Genomic DNA, 17185 nt, shown 5'->3' with positions numbered 1-17185 from the left:
TTAATCAAAAATATTGCTAGGCTAAATCAGTGAATTCTAAGTAGTGTTTATAGGAAACGAATTCAATATTGTCTTCCCTTCTTCTCCCCTCACCTTCCCTGACTGTCCAGCTATTACCACTGCCTCTTGAAAAAAGCAGATGAGGGCCGGGCGCGGTGGCTCAAGCCTGTAATCCCAGCACTTTGGGAGGCCGAGACGGGCGGATCACGAGGTCAGGAGATCGAGACCATCCTGGCTAACACGGTGAAACCCCGTCTCTACTAAAATACAAAAAATTAGCCGGGCGTGTTGGCGGGCGCCTGTAGTCCCAGCTACTCGGGAGGCTGAGGTAGGAGAATGGCGTGAACCCGGGAGGCGGAGCTTGCAGTGAGCTGAGATCAGGCCACTGCACTCCAGCCTGGGCGACAGAGCGAGACTCCGTCTCAAAAAAAAAAAAAAAAAAGAAAAAAGCAGATGATAAAATAATAGTACAGTTTGTGAAAATTCTGATTAACCAGTGAATGAGACGTTTGGATTAATGAGATGTCAGTTATTGAATATATGCAAGCAATGCAGTTTTACTATTTTGAGTTCATGGTGTCAGACAAACCAGGATTGAAAAAGTTATTCAGACTCAGTTTTGCAATTGTTTCCCAGCTATCTATCAGTACACAAACTCTTAAATTACTAGAGGGGTACCTGGAAGTGACTTTTCATTTGGATGACCCCTGATTTTTAGGTACCTTTTTGGATTGGCATCTTCATGGTACTTTATTCCTTATGTATTGTAATAAATGAAATGCTTTTTATCCAACAATAGAAATCAATGGTTTGATGCAGGGAGACCTGTGAAGGCAGTGTCCCATCCTTCAGCCACTTTCTTTCCATGCTTACATTTGCTGTTTATGAACATATATGGGTATGTTGTCATTTTGTGTCAGCACAAATTGTCCTTACAGCAGAGCTATAACTTTTTTAAAAGTATTTTTCTTTAATAATTTTACTTGTGATTCAAGAACCTCATGAAATACTGTGTTAAAGCTGTTGGTCTATGAACTGATTTTTCATTTTCATTGGCTTTTTGGAAGCTTGCTTTCTTTTTGTAATGTGGAATAAATAATTTCTATATTTATCATTAACTGTTGATCGTAGCCAAGCATCTTCATTTTGTATACCATCATGACACTGAATTTCATGCAAATGGTTTGAACTGATTACTTTTCCATGTGTTTGTTGTCCGCACATGCTAGTGAGATGCTTATTTATGACTTTGTTTACTTCTGGTAGGTCAAATTGATAGACTTCTGTTTAGCGCAGATGTTTTACAAACTTATGCTTTGGTTCTGGTGGCATCTTACCACCAGAGGGAATTTATTATGTTTGGCTTACATTTTTGCTACTTTGTCCCTTGAATCTAAAAAGAACTTCCCAACTTTACAAGCTAGGTTGTTAATAAGGCAGCACTTCATTTAGAAAACATTTGTTTGGTCTACAGTATGCCAGCATCTTTGTTCTTTGTAAAGAACTTAATATAGGTCTACTACCTCGTGAGAATACGGCCTGAATAAGATTAACAGTCAGCAGTTCATCAACATTTTTTATTACAGCACATCATTAGCATGACTCTGAGAAAGTGTTATACTCTGTTCTTTTGTTGCAGATTGGACTACTAGAGTGAAGCAAATTGCCAAATTGTGGAGAAAAGCAAGCTCACAGGAAAGAGCACCATATGTGGTATTTTAAGAAACTCCTATCTTTTAAATATTTAAATACAATGCTTGAACCTTATTTGTATTAGGTTAATAAAAAAACAAATTTCCATTTCAGAAAATGCTTTTTAGTACCTGTACAACAAGCAACTTTATTTTTACAGTGATTTTCTAACTTCTTATGTCTTAATAGAGAGTGTGACATTTTTATAAGCAAGTTAACAGAACGAAAATGTTGAAGATTGCAAATCAGCTATTATAGGGGGCAGGATGAATTCATTTCACTTTAAAATTGTTTTATCTCTTCAGCCAAGGTACAGTTGGCAGTCTGTAGCCATGAGTTCTATATCTGTGGATTCAACCAACCATAGATAAATATTTTGGAAAAACGTCTATACTGAACTTGTACAGACTCTTTTCCTTGTCATTATTTTTTTAAACAATATAGTATAACAATGATTTACATAGCATTTATATTGCGTTAAGTATTGCAAGTAATCTAAAGATGACTTAAAGTATACAGGAGGGGCCAGGCACAATGGCCCACACCTGTAATTCCAGCACTTTGAGAGGCCAAGGTGGGCAGATGGCTTGAGCCCAGTAGTTCAAGACCTGCCTGGGCAACATAGCCAAGACCTCATCTCTATAAAAAAATGAAAAAATCAGCTGGGTATGATGGTGCATGCCTGTAGTCTCAACTACTTGAGAGATTTGAGGGGTTGAGGCTTCAGTGAGCCAAAATTGTGCCACTGCATTCCAACCTAGGTGACAGAACAAGACCCTGCTATGCCAAAAAATAAAAAAGGAGAAAGTATACAGGAGGATATGTGTAGGTTATATGCAAATACTATGACATTTTCTATAAGGGGCTTGAGCATCTGTGGATTTTGGTTTCTGCAGGGAATCCTGGAACCAATACTCCATGGATACAGAGGGACAACTGTATTCAATTTGGAGAGTGGATTGGCATGCCTCAGTGTCTTCCACAGTCACCTCTTTTCTTGTTAGGTTTCATAGCGAATCTATGCATCTTGAAAGAGAAATATTTAGACATCTTTAAAGAGTTTTTGACACATGATCTTTGCCATGAACTATTAGGTAATTTTATAAGATTCGCAGTTCATATGGTAAATTATTTTCTCCCAAAGAGCCAAATTAAGATTGTCAGCTGGAACCAAATCCTTGCTTTCATTTTAAAGCATATTAAATGTGTATTATTGTTGGAAAATATATATAGTTATTTTCCAGCTTGTTCCCCAGTGCACATATTTTCATTTACAGTGATTATTTTGAATAGAGCATATATGTGTGTATATGCTTTATCACATATATACAGATGTATTGATATACTGTGTTTTATCTTGACTTTAATTAGGTAATGACAGAATTTTTTAAATTTTTAAATAATTTCTTTAATGATACATTTCAAATATCCAGATTTTTTTTTTTTAAAGACTTATTGGATATTTTTCTTTTTTCTAATTTTTTTTTTTTTTTGAGATGGAGCTTCACTGTTGTTGCCTGGGCTGGAGTGCAGTGGTGCGATCTCGGCTCACTGCACCCTCTGCCTTCCAGATTCAAGCGATTCTCCTGCCTCAGCCTTCCAAGAAGCTGGGATTACAGGCATGTGCCACTATGCCCGGCTGATTTTTTTTTTTTTGAGACAGAGTTTTGCTCTTGTTGCCCAGGCTGAAGTGCAACCATGCAATCTTGGCTCACCACAACCTCCGCCTCCCGGGTTCAAGTGATTCTCCTGCCTCAACCTCCCGAGTAGCTGGGATTACAGGCATGCGCCACCATACCTGGCTAATTTTGTATTTTTAGTAGAGACAGGGTGTCTCCATATTGTTCAGGCTGGTCTCGAACTCCTGACCTCAGGTGATCCGCCCGCCCCAGCCTCCCAAAGTACTGAGATTATAGGCGTGATCCACTGCCCCTGGCCTAGTTTTGTGTTTTTAGTGGAGGTGGGGGTTTCACCATGTTGGTCAGGCTGGTCTCAGACACCTGGCCTCAGGTGCTCCACCTGCCTTGGCCTCCCAAAGTACTGGGATTATGAGCATGAGCCACCGTGCCTGGCCCCAGCCCCTTCTTTCTAAATTGAAGGAGATGTGATTTCTAAGGATGTGTTAAGAAAACTAGGAGCTAAAATATTAAATCACACCTGGGATCTTTAAGCTTAATTCAAATGCATAGAGAGGATTATATCCTCAACTGATAGATACTGTGCACTGTAAAGAGAGAAGACGAGTAAGTGTCCAGATCCTTTTTTGGGAGGTGCCGTAAGTATTTCAGCTATTTTACCTGACTTTTTTTTCTTTTATTTGAGAAAGTTCATGATCGTTTTATTTTATTCCTTAAAACATTTAACATAATCTGGGGAATATTTTTTGTCTTCTTTTGTCAAAGCAAAAAGCCAGAGATAACAGAGCTGCTTTACGCATTAATAAAGTACAGATGTCAAATGATTCCATGAAAAGGCAGCAACAGCAAGACAGCATCGATCCCAGTTCTCGTATTGATTCGGAGCTTTTTAAAGATCCATTAAAGCAAAGAGAATCAGAACATGAACAGGAATGGAAATTTAGACAGGTATGGAATTTTTGGATAATCTACTTTTTGAAGTTGCATTTTTATGTTTTGAGAGGGAGGTCTTTGCATTATTATTTTAGAATATAGTTCTTAGACCACGAAAATTTGATTAAGGATAGACTTGTTTCTCTTTTCAGTAAAATATATTTAAATTGATTTGGGAAGTTTGTTGAAATATCATAAACAATATACTGCCCTAGGCACAAATGGAACATGCCATGATGAGTAATTTCTCTTCTTCAGGAATTCATAATCTAATATGGGAGCAATCTGGTAGCTGCTGACATCAAACAAATTAACTTTCTGTTGCTTTTTCCCCCCATGATGGTAGTTTTCTTCCTTAACCTAAATATGATTGCTTTTTCTTTCTATTTTAATAGCAAATGCGTCAGAAAAGTAAGCAGCAAGCTAAAATCGAAGCCACACAGAAACTTGAACAGGTGAAAAATGAGCAGCAACAGCAGCAACAACAGCAGTTTGGTTCTCAGCATCTTCTGGTGCCGTCTGGTTCAGATACACCAAGCAGTGGGATACAGAGTCCCTTGACACCTCAGCCTGGCAATGGGAATATGTCTCCTGCACAGTCATTCCATAAAGAACTGTTTACAAAACAGCCACCCAGTACCCCTACATCTACATCTTCAGATGATGTGTTTGTAAAACCACAAGCTCCACCTCCTCCTCCAGCCCCATCCCGGATTCCCATTCAGGAGGGTCTTTCTCAGGCTCAGGCTTCTCAGCCACCTTCACCACAAGTGTTTTCACCTGGGTCCTCCAACTCACGACCACCATCTCCAGTGGATCCGTATGCAAAAATGGTTGGTACCCCTCGACCACCTCCTGTGGGCCATAGTTTTTCCAGAAGAAATTCTGCTGCACCAGTGGAAAACTGTACACCTTTATCATCGGTATCTAGGCCCCTTCAAATGAATGAGACAACAGCAAATAGGCCATCGCCAGTCAGAGATTTATGTTCTTCCTCCATGACAAATAATGACCCCTATGCAAAACCTCCAGACACACCTAGGCCTGTGATGACAGATCAATTTCCCAAATCCTTGGGCCTCTCCCGGTCTCCTATAGTTTCAGAACAAACTGCAAAAGGCCCTGTAGCAGCTGGAACCAATGATCACTTTACTAAACCACCTCCTAGGGCAGATGTGTTTCAAAGACAACGGATACCTGACCCATATGCACGACCCTTGTTGACACCTGCACCTCTTGATGGTGGTCCTGGACCTTTTAAGACTCCAATGCAACCTCCTCCATCCTCTCAGGATCCTTATGGATCAGTGTCACAGGCATCAAGGCGATTGTCTATTGACCCTTATGAAAGGCCTGCTTTGACACCAAGACCTATAGATAATTTTTCTCATAATCAGTCAAATGATCCATATAGTCAGGCTCCCCTAACCCCACATCCAGCAATGAATGAATCTTTTGCCCATCCTTCAAGGGCTTTTTCCCAGCCTGGAACCATATCAAGGCCAACATCTCAGGACCCATACTCCCAGCCCCCAGGAACTCCACGACCTGTTATAGATTCTTACTCCCAATCTTCAGGAACAGCTAGGTCTAATACAGACCCTTACTCTCAGCCTCCTGGAACTCCCCGGCCTACTACTGTTGACCCATATAGTCAGCAGCCCCCAACCCCAAGACCATCTACACAGACTGACTTGTTTGTTACATCTGTAACTAATCAGAGGCATTCTGATCCATATGCTCATCCTCCTGGAACACCAAGACCTGGAATATCTGTCCCTTACTCTCAGCCACCAGCAACACCAAGGCCAAGGATTTCAGAGGGTTTTACTAGGTCCTCAATGACAAGACCAGTCCTCATGCCAAATCAGGATCCTTTCCTGCAAGCAGCACAAAACCGAGGACCAGCTTTACCTGGCCCGTTGGTAAGGCCACCCGATACATGTTCCCAGACACCTAGGCCCCCTGGACCTGGTCTTTCAGACACATTTAGCCGTGTTTCCCCATCTGCTACCCGTGATCCCTATGATCAGCCTCCGGTGACTCCAAGATCTCAGTCGGACTCTTTTGGAACCAGTCAAGCTGCCCCTGATGTTGCCGATCAGCCAAGGCCTGGGTCAGAGGGGAGCTTCTGTGCATCTTCAAACTCTCCAATGCACTCCCAAGGCCAGCAGTTCTCTGGTGTCTCCCAGCTTCCTGGACCTGTGCCAACTTCAGGGGTAACTGACACACAGAATACTGTGAATATGGCCCAAGCAGATACGGAAAAATTGAGACAGGTAAACACATTGTACGTTCTCAGTTTTAAATGTATTATTTGAGGAAGCTGTTCATTTCATCAAACTGGGTAATTTCTACACAGGGGTTAATTTCTTACTTTTTTAATTCTGTAGAGTTTGTCATACTGCAAAAAAGAAAAATGAAATTGATGAAATTAACACCAGTTTAATTTATTCTGTATCTCATTTCAGTCTTCATGAATTCACAGGGGATCCTTAAATATTGGAGCTTTGTTTTCTGATAGTTGTCTGACAAGTAAAAGTACCCAAATCATCAAATTACTTTTCCTAATATATTGAATAGTTAAATGTAACTGGTGTTTCATCAGACTTTGAAATATTACAGTAGCCACATAATGAAAGTATCAGGATTTAAAAAGCCACTAACCTGCCAGGCACAGTGGCACATGCCTGTAATCTCAGCTACTTGAGAGGCTGAGACAGGAGGATTGCTTGAGCCCAGGAATTTGAGGCCAGGCTGGGCAACATAGCAAGATCCCATATCTAAAAATAAAAAGCCAATAACCATGAAAAAGCCATTAATTACCACAAATTCCAGTGATTTTTGTTTCTTCCCATTTAGCGGCAGAAGTTGCGTGAAATTATTCTCCAGCAGCAACAGCAGAAGAAGATTGCAGGTCGGCAGGAGAAGGGGTCACAGGACTCTCCCGCAGTGCCTCATCCAGGGCCTCTTCAACACTGGCAACCAGAGAATATTAACCAGGCTTTCGCCAGACCCCCACCTCCTTATCCTGGGAACATTAGGTCTCCTGTTGCCCCTCCTTTAGGACCTAGATATGCTCTTTTCCCAAAAGATCAGCGTGGACCCTATCCTCCTGATGTTGCTAGTATGGGGATGAGACCTCATGGATTTAGGTAATGCTTTTAATTTCCTACCAAATTTAAATTGCTATTAGAAGAAGGAAACAGAGCCGGGTGTGGTGGCTTGTGCCTGTAATCCTAGCTACTGGCTGAGGCGGGAGGATTGCTTGAGTCTAGGCGTTTGAGACCAGCCTGGGCAATATAGTAAGACCCCCAACCTCTTCAACAAGTTTGAAAATTAAAAAAAATGAATATACAAATGAAGTAGTATTAATCAGGAAGCTGTTACTGTTTTCTATTTCTTTCTCCCCTCTGAGATATATATATAATCAGTTATTTTCTGCTAATGAGAGGTCATAGACATTTTTTCCCCCTCTAAGAACTCTAGAGACTCTGAAAACGTTACCTTTGTTTTTAAGTATTAATTGTATTAGCACTACCTTGCACCCTTAATGATGTAGTTTATCATACGACATCCTCAAAATGTAGCTATTCTGTGTAGGCAAAGCCTCCTACGATTTGATGAGACTTGTCCTCTCTCCAAATCTCTACCTTTTAAGTTTATTTACAGTCTAGATTAATTTTAGGCTGGGTGCAGTGGCTCATGCCTGTAATCCCAGTACTTTGGGAGGCCAAGGTGGGTGGATCACTTGAGGTGGAGTTCGAGACCAATCTGGCCAACATGGTAAAACCCTGCCTCTAGTAAAAATACAAAAATTTGCCGGCCATGGTGGCGCGTGCCGCGCCTGTGTTCCCAGCTACTCGGGATGCTGAGACAAAAGGATTGCTTGAACCCAGGAGGTGGATGTTGCAGTGAGCCGAGGTCTCGCCACTGCACTCCAGCCTGGGAGACAGAACAAGACTCTGTCTCAATTAAAATAATAATAATAATAAATTTTAGAGATTTCTAAACTGAAAGGACTTGCCCTTTGGGAACTGTCCATGGTGAGATAGCATTGTAAGTTAGTGGTGATGAATCATAAGAATGTTTCCTTTTTCAAAGTGGCTAAAGTCAAAGCCAAACCTATGCCCTGGTTATAATAAGGAAATAGTTCTTTAAGATATGCTTTTTAGTTTTATGTCTTTTAGTCTTATATCTACCTTCATGTTACATTCTTTTAGTTTCCTTTTCTTCCACCTTAGTTATAATTTTTGCCTCTTGCTACATTTTATATTCTGTGTAAGTTGCCTGTAATCTTATTCTTAATTTCCCTTTTTTCTTCCACCTTGTTATAATTTATGCCTCTTGCTATGCTTTATATTCTGTGTAAGTTGCCTGTAATCCTATCTAAAAGGAAGTACGATATAAAATAGTCCAACAATTTATTCATTTACTTAATCTGTATAGATGAGGCCTACTCGTCTTTTTCTCTGACTATAAGTTTAGTCTATTCCATCGTCAAACCTGTGCCTTTCTATAGTCTCATGTACTGAGGCCTGTAAGTCCCTCAATAGGTATGAAGACCTATCTTAACTCAAACATCCTCCCCAAATCAGCTTCCTCCATTGAACCTCCCTAAATATAGATAAAAGAAACTCTTCCTGAAAAACTCGAGTAGTATTGTTCTTACCTCTAAACAATTGATTTCATCTGCTTGGTGGTTGTTCCTTTGTCTTCATTTTTGTTATCTGTTAAATCTTAAGCCTTTAGAGCTCAGATATGGTGTTCGTTATAGGATACTTAGCAAAATCTTACTTGCATATTAATATCTATAAATACTTTTTAATGGCGATAGCTTTGCTTTTGTAAGTCATTGTATTTGGCAACATTAATTTTGTATCTACAATTTAATTGAAAACTTCCCCTTGTTTTCAACTTAACTCTAAATTTAACATAGTACCTATTTGCTTCTTTTATTTTTATATTTTTTTAAGATTTGGATTTCCAGGAGGTAGTCATGGTACCATGCCGAGTCAAGAGCGCTTCCTTGTGCCTCCTCAACAAATACAGGGATCTGGAGTTTCTCCACAGCTAAGAAGATCAATATCTGTAGATATGCCTAGGCCTTTAAATAACTCACAAATGAATAATCCAGTTGGACTTCCTCAGCATTTTTCACCACAGAGCCTGCCAGTTCAGCAGCACAACATACTGGGCCAAGCATATATTGAACTGAGACATAGGGCTCCTGACGGAAGGCAACGGCTGCCTTTCAGTGCTCCACCTGGCAGCGTTGTAGAGGCGTCTTCTAATCTGAGACATGGAAACTTCATTCCCCGGCCAGACTTTCCGGGCCCTAGACACACAGAGCCCATGAGACGACCTCCCCAGGGTCTACCTAATCAGCTACCTGTGCACCCAGATTTGGAACAAGTGCCACCATCTCAACAAGAGCAAGGTCATTCTGTCCACTCATCTTCTGTGGTCATGAGGACTCTGAACCATCCACTAGGTGGTGAATTTTCAGAAGCTCCTTTGTCAACATCTGTACCATCTGAAACAACGTCTGATAATTTACAGATAACCACCCAACCTTCTGATGGTCTAGAAGAAAAACTCGATTCTGATGACCCTTCTGTGAAAGAACTGGATGTTAAAGACCTTGAGGGAGTTGAAGTCAAAGACTTAGATGATGAAGATCTTGAAAACTTAAATTTAGATACAGAGGATGGCAAGGTAGTTGAATTGGATACTTTAGATAATTTGGAAACTAATGATCCCAACCTGGATGACCTCTTAAGGTCAGGAGAGTTTGATATCATTGCGTATACAGATCCAGAACTTGACCTGGGAGATAAGAAAAGCATGTTTAATGAGGAGCTAGACCTTCCAATTGATGATAAGTTAGATAATCAGTGTGCATCTGTTGAACCCAAAAAAAAGGAACAAGAAGACAAAACTCTGGTTCTCTCTGATAAACATTCACCACAGAAAAAATCCACTGTTACCAATGAGGTAAAAATGGAAGTATTGTCTCCAAATTCTAAGGTGGAATCCAAATGTGAAACTGAAAAAAGTGATGAGAATAAAGATAATGTTGACCCTCCCTGCTCACAGGCTTCTGCTCACTCAGACCTAAATGATGGAGAAAAGACTTCTTTGCATCCTTGTGATCCAGATCTATTTGAGAAAAGAACGAATCGAGAAACCGCTGGCTCCAGTGCAAATGTCATTCAAGGATCCACTCAACTACCTGCTCAAGATGTAATAAACTCTTGTGGCATAACTGGATCAACTCCAGTTCTCTCAAGTTTACTTGCTAATGAAAAATCTGATAATTCAGACATTAGGCCATTGGGGTCTCCACCACCAACTCTGCCGGCCTCACCATCTAATCATGTGTCAAGTTTGCCTCCTCTAATAGCACCGCCTGGCCATGTTTTGGATAATACCATGAATTCTAATGTAACAGTAGTCTCTAGGGTAAACCATGCTTTTTCTCAGGGTGTGCAGGTAAATCCAGGATTCGTTCCAGGTCAGTCAACAGTTAACCACAATTTGGGGACAGGAAAACCTACAACTCAAACTGGGCCTCTAACAAGTCAGTCTGGTACCAGTGGCGTGTCTGGACCCCAACAACTAATGATTCCTCAAACATTAGCACAGCAGAATAGAGAGAGGCCCCTTCTTCTAGAAGAACAGCCGCTGCTTCTACAGGATCTTTTGGATCAAGAAAGGCAAGAACAGCAGCAGCAAAGACAGATGCAAGCCATGATTCGTCAGCGATCAGAACCATTCTTCCCTAATATTGGTAGGAATTTTCTTGAGTCTCAACATACGTTACTGTGGGTATTAGAGTGGCATGCGATATGCTTATAAGATTTTATATTTAGAATTACAGTTGGAATAGAGCACTGAGTTTTTCTATTCCTCCTTGAGGGTTTTTGTTTTGTTTTGAGACAGAGTCTCACTGTGTCACCCAAGATGGAGTGCAGTGGGGTATCTCAGCTCACTGCAACCTCCACCTTCTGGGTTCAAGTGATTCTCCTGCCTCAGCCTCCCAAGTAGCTGGGACTACAGACACGCGCCACCATGCCTGGCTAATTTTTGTATTTTTAGTAGAGGTGCGGGGTTTTACCATGTTGGCCAGGCTGGTCTCGAACTCTTGACCTCAGGTGAGCCGCCCGCCTTGGCATCCCAAAGTGCTGGGATTACAGGTATGAGCTGCCATGCCTGGTCCTCCTTGAGCTTTAAAATGAAAGCAGTTGGCTGAGCACAGTGTGGCTCACGCCTGTAATCCTAGCACTTTGGGAAGCCAAAGCAGGTAGATTGCTTCAGCTCAGGAGTTCCAGACCAGCCTGGGCAACACGGGACATGGATGAAGCTGGAAACCATCATTCTCAGCAAAATAACACAGGAACAAAAAACCATACACTGCGTGTTCTCACTTGTAAGTGGGAATTGAACAGTGAGAACATAGGACACAGGGAGGGGAACATCACACATCCGGGCCTGTCTTGGGTTAGGGGCTAGGGGATGGATAGCATTAGAAGAAATACCTAATGTAGATGACGGGTTGATGGGTGCAGCAAACCACCATGGCACGTGTATACCTGTATAACAAACCAGCACATTCTGCACAAGTATCCCAGAACTTAAAGTATAATAATTTTTTAAAAACCCCAAAAAATTAGCTGGGCATAGCAGTGCTCGCCTGTAGTCCCACCTATTCGGGAGGCATAGGCAGGAGAATGGCGTGAACCTGGGAGGTGGATGTTGCAGTGAGGCAAGATGGCGCCATTGCACTCTAGCCTGGGCAACAGAGCGAGACTCCGTCTCAAAAAAAAAAAAAAGCAATGAAGAGTTTTAGATTCTTTCCAGGTAAATTAAGAGATTCAAAACTGGATTACGAACTTCCCTCAATTCTATTATTTATGGAATTGTTTAATAGAAACTAGTTGTCTTGTTAGTTCCTACATTCCAACCATTGTTGCCATATGTTATCAGTCATGGAGGGATGAATTTAAGAAAATTATGATAGAAATAAAGCTTTTTACTCTCCTTTTGTGTATGACAAATGCTTGGCAATTTTTTGCTATATAAACCTCTTTAACTTGTTTCTGATGGTTTACTGATTCTAAAAACAACAAAAACAATGCAGTCAAAATGCCTCAGTGCCTCTAAGAATAAGAATTAGCAATCAAAGGGCACATGTCTAAGCAATGTGTCTTATTCTAAATAATAAAATTGACATTCCAGTTTATATATCCCCAATTTCATCATTTTGCTCCTTTTTTTTCATTTAGATGCAAATAGGTTTTTTCTTAGTAGCTTCTTATTGTGAGGGTATACCCTTAAGAAATTGGTACATTTTTCTTTTAAGAGTGATAACTAATTTAGTAGAATTCTTTAGTATTGCAAATTCTTATTTGTGATATTATATTTACTGAAGAAACCATTCTGATTAGCATTGCAAAAGTTTGGATGAAAGGGAATTAATTGCATTGGTTTAGATGATTGCTTATAATCTCCCTTAAATTTGACTTTTTGTTTTAATTCCTGCAAGACTAAGGTATTAAAGCATGATTAAACTAAGAACTACTGAGATGTGATTAAACCCAGGATAAGGTTGCCATCTCAGAAATCTGTAATGATTATTAAATAATAAAAGTTTAAGAGCCTGCAGATTACATAATGCTTGTGATATTTGAATTACCTTGAACCAGTTACTATGAAATAAGTAACTTTATATTTCTTTTCTAGATTTTGATGCAATTACAGATCCGATAATGAAAGCCAAAATGGTGGCCCTTAAAGGCATAAATAAAGTGATGGCACAAAACAATCTGGGCATGCCACCAATGGTGATGAGCAGGTAGGTGGAGGGGCTGATGGTTCTTACTGGGCATCTAGACATTCATGAAATCATTACTAGTTTAAAAAAACACATACAGAAAATTGGAAGCCCTTGTTTTAGGAATGAACAATACTATTTAAGTTGTCATGGTATCAGCTCTATATGATCAGATATAAAATGCTATGCCAATGTAAGAAATCAGTGTAAGAACCAGTGTAAGAGCATTAGTCTAAAGGATGGTAAACGTAAAACATCTTAAAAAGATTTGGAAGATTGGATTTCCTGATTCCTCAAGGTATTTAAGTTTGTGCTCTTTTAAATACCTTTACAATTGTTCATGTTAATTAAGATTTTTTTCAGTTAAGACACTGAGTGATTAAGGTAACTATAAATTCAGCTCTAAAATAAAATGTTCCCAAACTGGTTTTGAATCAGAAAAATAAAGTTACAAGGAATAGATAAGAGGACAGTTGGAAGTTAAGAGTTACAGATTTTTGTCTTTTCTCTCTGAGGAGGAAAATAGAAATTATACATTAAATAAGACAATAGGATTTATTTCAATATCTGAATTTTTGAAATTATGCCCTCTAAGGGTTATTAACCACAGGGCACTGTTTCTTAAATTTTGATCATGGACCACCATGAAAATTATGTGGTAATTTTTTTAAAAATGCAGATTCTTTTGCTCTACTGCAGACATACTAAATAAGAATTATCTGGAGATGGTTGCTTGTGTGTCTGTATTTTTTTTTTTTTTTTTTTTTTGGGACAGTGTCTCGCTGTCACCCAGGCTGGAGTACAGTGGCTGGATCTCAGCTCACTGCAAGCTCCGCCTCCTGGGTTCACGCCATTCTCCTGCCTCAGCCTCCTGAGTAGCTGGGACTACAGGTGCCGCACCACGCCCGGCTAGTTTTTGTATTTTTTAGTAGAGACGGGGTTTCACCGTGTTAGCCAGGATGGTCTCGATCTCCTGACCTCGTGATCCGCCCATCTCGGCCTCCCAAAGTGCTGGGATTACAGGCTTGAGCCACTGTGCCCGGCCGTGTGTCTGTATTTTTAGCAATCTTCATGAATGAGGCTTATGTGTATTACTATATGAGAACCTCTGTCAATAAAGTAAGCATAAAGCCTCAATTTAGTCTAATTATCTTGTTGAAAAACTTTTATATAAAAAGAAATGTGGATGATTATAGAATTGAATATAAAATTTGCATGAATTTAAGATGTATATACTTCAAAGAAATTTGAATTCTTAACAGTATAGTTCTGTTCAATTGTTGAGATACTTTACACATGGTTAAGCATTTTTGAGATCAAAGTAGAGATAGTGGTTTCCAATGATTTTCATTATTGAGCAATACTTATTAACACTATTTGTCTGTCATAGAGGTTCCTAACTGTTTTATGTCTTGAATCTTTTTGGATTCCAGTAAAGCCTTTGAAATTCTCAGAATGTTTTATATGCAGAAAATTAAAAACATGGTATTACAAAGGAAATGATTATACTTGAAATATAGTTATTAAAATATAATTAAATTTTTAGTATATATACTCCTTAATTAACAAATTAGCAATAAGCCATAATTTAAAAGTAATGATGAATATAACTAATCTATTAGGTGCCTGCAACACTTGATAGGAAAATAATCTGTCTTCTATTGGTGATAGCCGTGGTACTGCTAATAATATTGTAGTTTCTACGTTTATTCAAAACAGAAGGAAATGCTGAGTTTTATTTAGCACTTAGGGTTTTTTTGCTTTTGTTTTTGTTTTTGAGATGGAGTTTTGCTCTTTTTGCCTGGGATAGAGTGCAATGGCATGATCTTGGCTCACTGCAGCCTTCACCTCTGGGGTTCAAGTGATTCTCCTGCATCAGCCTCTGGAGTAGCTGGGATTACAGGCACGTGCCACCGTGCCCAGCTAATTTTTGTATTTGTAGTAGAGGCGGGGTTTCACCATGTTGGCCAGGCTGGTCTTGAACTCCTGACCTTAGGTGATCCACCTGCCTCGGCCTCCCAAAGTGCTGGGATTATAGGCAGGAGCCACCGCGCCTGACCAGCACTTAGTTTTAAATATGGACCTCAGGACCTTCCAGCATCTGATGCTCTTTCAGCATCGTGTGTCCTCCAGTTAGATACATTAGTCATGCATCAGGTAGATGGCTTTCCATTCTACTGACTGCTTTGTAGAAATGGAAGTGATAGTTCCTCCTTAGAGTAGTGTGATACGTTGAGTTAGGATGATAGACCATGTGTGGTGTTTGGATTAGAAGATCATTTAGACCAGACCTGTAGCAGAGGGTAGGGTGATAGATGAATGAAAAACCTGAGTAAAAAAACTTAAAAACATATTCTATATCCTAATAGTACTTAAATAGTAATATACAGCATTTGGAATACATTTTGAAAATTGTGTGTGTATCTTGATATATTAAAGCTTTTGATAATGCCAGAGGAAATATTTTCATGTCAGCAGTAATGCTTCTGTGAAGTTTTTATTGTTTTAATTAGAATGAGTAACATTTCTCTAAATACGTTTAACCATGCAGACTCATCTTGGCCAGTGGTCAGTTTTTGATTTGCTCTAACATTAGATATAGAAATGTATGAAAATATATGAAAATTCTTAAATTGGGAAATATCTTTTGTTTTAGAATATAAAATAGCTAAGCTGCCAATTAGTTTTTAATAAAGATTGGAATGAGAAAACATTTTCTTAGAGTTTATGTTATAAAACTAAATCAATTTATTTTTATTCTGAAGGCTAGAATTCGTTTTATTGTAAGGTAGAGTGAGGCACATAATAGAGAGTAAAACCTCTAGAGTCAGCTTAGCTAGCTTCTTATTGCAGCCCTACTAGTCCTTGTGGGGAAGGTTATGGAATATCTCTGAATCTTACTTTCATCATAAGTAACATGAGGGTGCTAAGAGCACACACCTCATAGAGTTACAGTGAGGATCGCATCTGCTCAGTAAGTGAAAGGTAGGGCTTTAGTGTTTTGATGAAGAAGAAATTGCCACTGCTCTTCTCTGGAAGAGAAAACTGTTAAGCACCTAATATAGTTTTTAATAAATATTAATAATTTCTAAACACTCATAATTTGATACTTGTATCCCCTGTTTTGACAGGTTCCCTTTTATGGGCCAGGCGGTAACTGGAACCCAGAACAGTGAAGGACAGAACCTTGGACCACAAGCCATTCCTCAGGTAACACTGCCTATAATGAGTCACTCTAGAATGCACACTTTTCTGTTTTCTAGCAAACTCATGCTTTATAGTAAGGCCCCTGCTAGAGAGTAGTAGTAGGTTTGTGCACAAGTAATTGCGGTTTTCGATAGGCTATTTGTCAATGGCAAAAACCGCAATTACTTTTGCACCAACCTAAATAGCTTTAGAAGACTGCCAAGACGTATTATCAGAACAGCCAAAAAGACATTTTATTGCTTTTTAAACAAAAGACAAGGTTAAAAAAATTGGCTGTGATTTCTGAAAAGGATTATATACCTAAGGGTAAAAAGTCACTTGATGGGAAAACCAAGTGCTCAGGACTCTTGGTTTTACTTTTATTTACTTATTTTTAACTCCAGAAGGACATTTTCATGTCCTACATTTTAGAATTAAACCCATTATATTTAAAATGTAAAACTTCTGTAAATACTAGAAAACGGCTGGGCTCAGTGGCTTACGCCTGTAATCCCAGCACTTTGGGGGGCTGAGATGGGCGAATTATGAGGTCAGCAGTTCGAGACCAGCCTGACCAATATAGTGAAACCCCGTCTCTACTAAAAATACAAAAATTAGCCAGGCGTGGTGGCGCACACCTATAGTCCCAGCTCCTTGGGAGGCTGAGGCAGGGGAATCGCTTGAACCGAGGAGGCAGAGATTGCAGTGAGCCGAGATTGTGCCACTGCACTCCAGCTTGGGTGACAGATCTCAAAAAAAAAACAAACAAAACAAAACAAAAAAACAACTAGAAAACAAGATGCTATATTTGTTTTTTCCTGTTTTTCTTCCCATCCTTGTTGAAAGATAGGCTATTTTCTTTTTTTTTTTTTTTTTTTTTTTTTTTTTTTTTTTTTTTTTT

General features: G+C 39.5%; 1 protein-coding gene across 7 annotated transcripts in view; it reads left to right on the top strand.

Moving 5' to 3' along the window:
- Positions 1–17185, top strand: part of KMT2C (lysine methyltransferase 2C) — a 230332-nt gene that overhangs the window by 177218 nt on the left and 35929 nt on the right. For all 7 annotated transcript variants that reach the window (XM_026447023.1, XM_026447019.1, XM_026447024.1 and 4 more), the window contains exons 33-39: positions 1640–1713; positions 4095–4277; positions 4658–6541; positions 7125–7417; positions 9239–11055; positions 13008–13119; positions 16230–16308. In XM_026447023.1, coding sequence (XP_026302808.1) covers positions 1640–1713; positions 4095–4277; positions 4658–6541; positions 7125–7417; positions 9239–11055; positions 13008–13119; positions 16230–16308 — 4442 coding nt within the window. The remainder of the gene's footprint in view (positions 1–1639; positions 1714–4094; positions 4278–4657; positions 6542–7124; positions 7418–9238; positions 11056–13007; positions 13120–16229; positions 16309–17185) is intronic.

Source organism: Piliocolobus tephrosceles, chromosome 8, assembly GCF_002776525.5.
Source record: "Piliocolobus tephrosceles isolate RC106 chromosome 8, ASM277652v3, whole genome shotgun sequence".
NCBI lineage: Eukaryota > Metazoa > Chordata > Mammalia > Primates > Cercopithecidae > Piliocolobus > Piliocolobus tephrosceles.
Note: the sequence above shows the minus strand (reverse complement) of the source record. Positions and strands in the feature narration are given on the sequence as shown.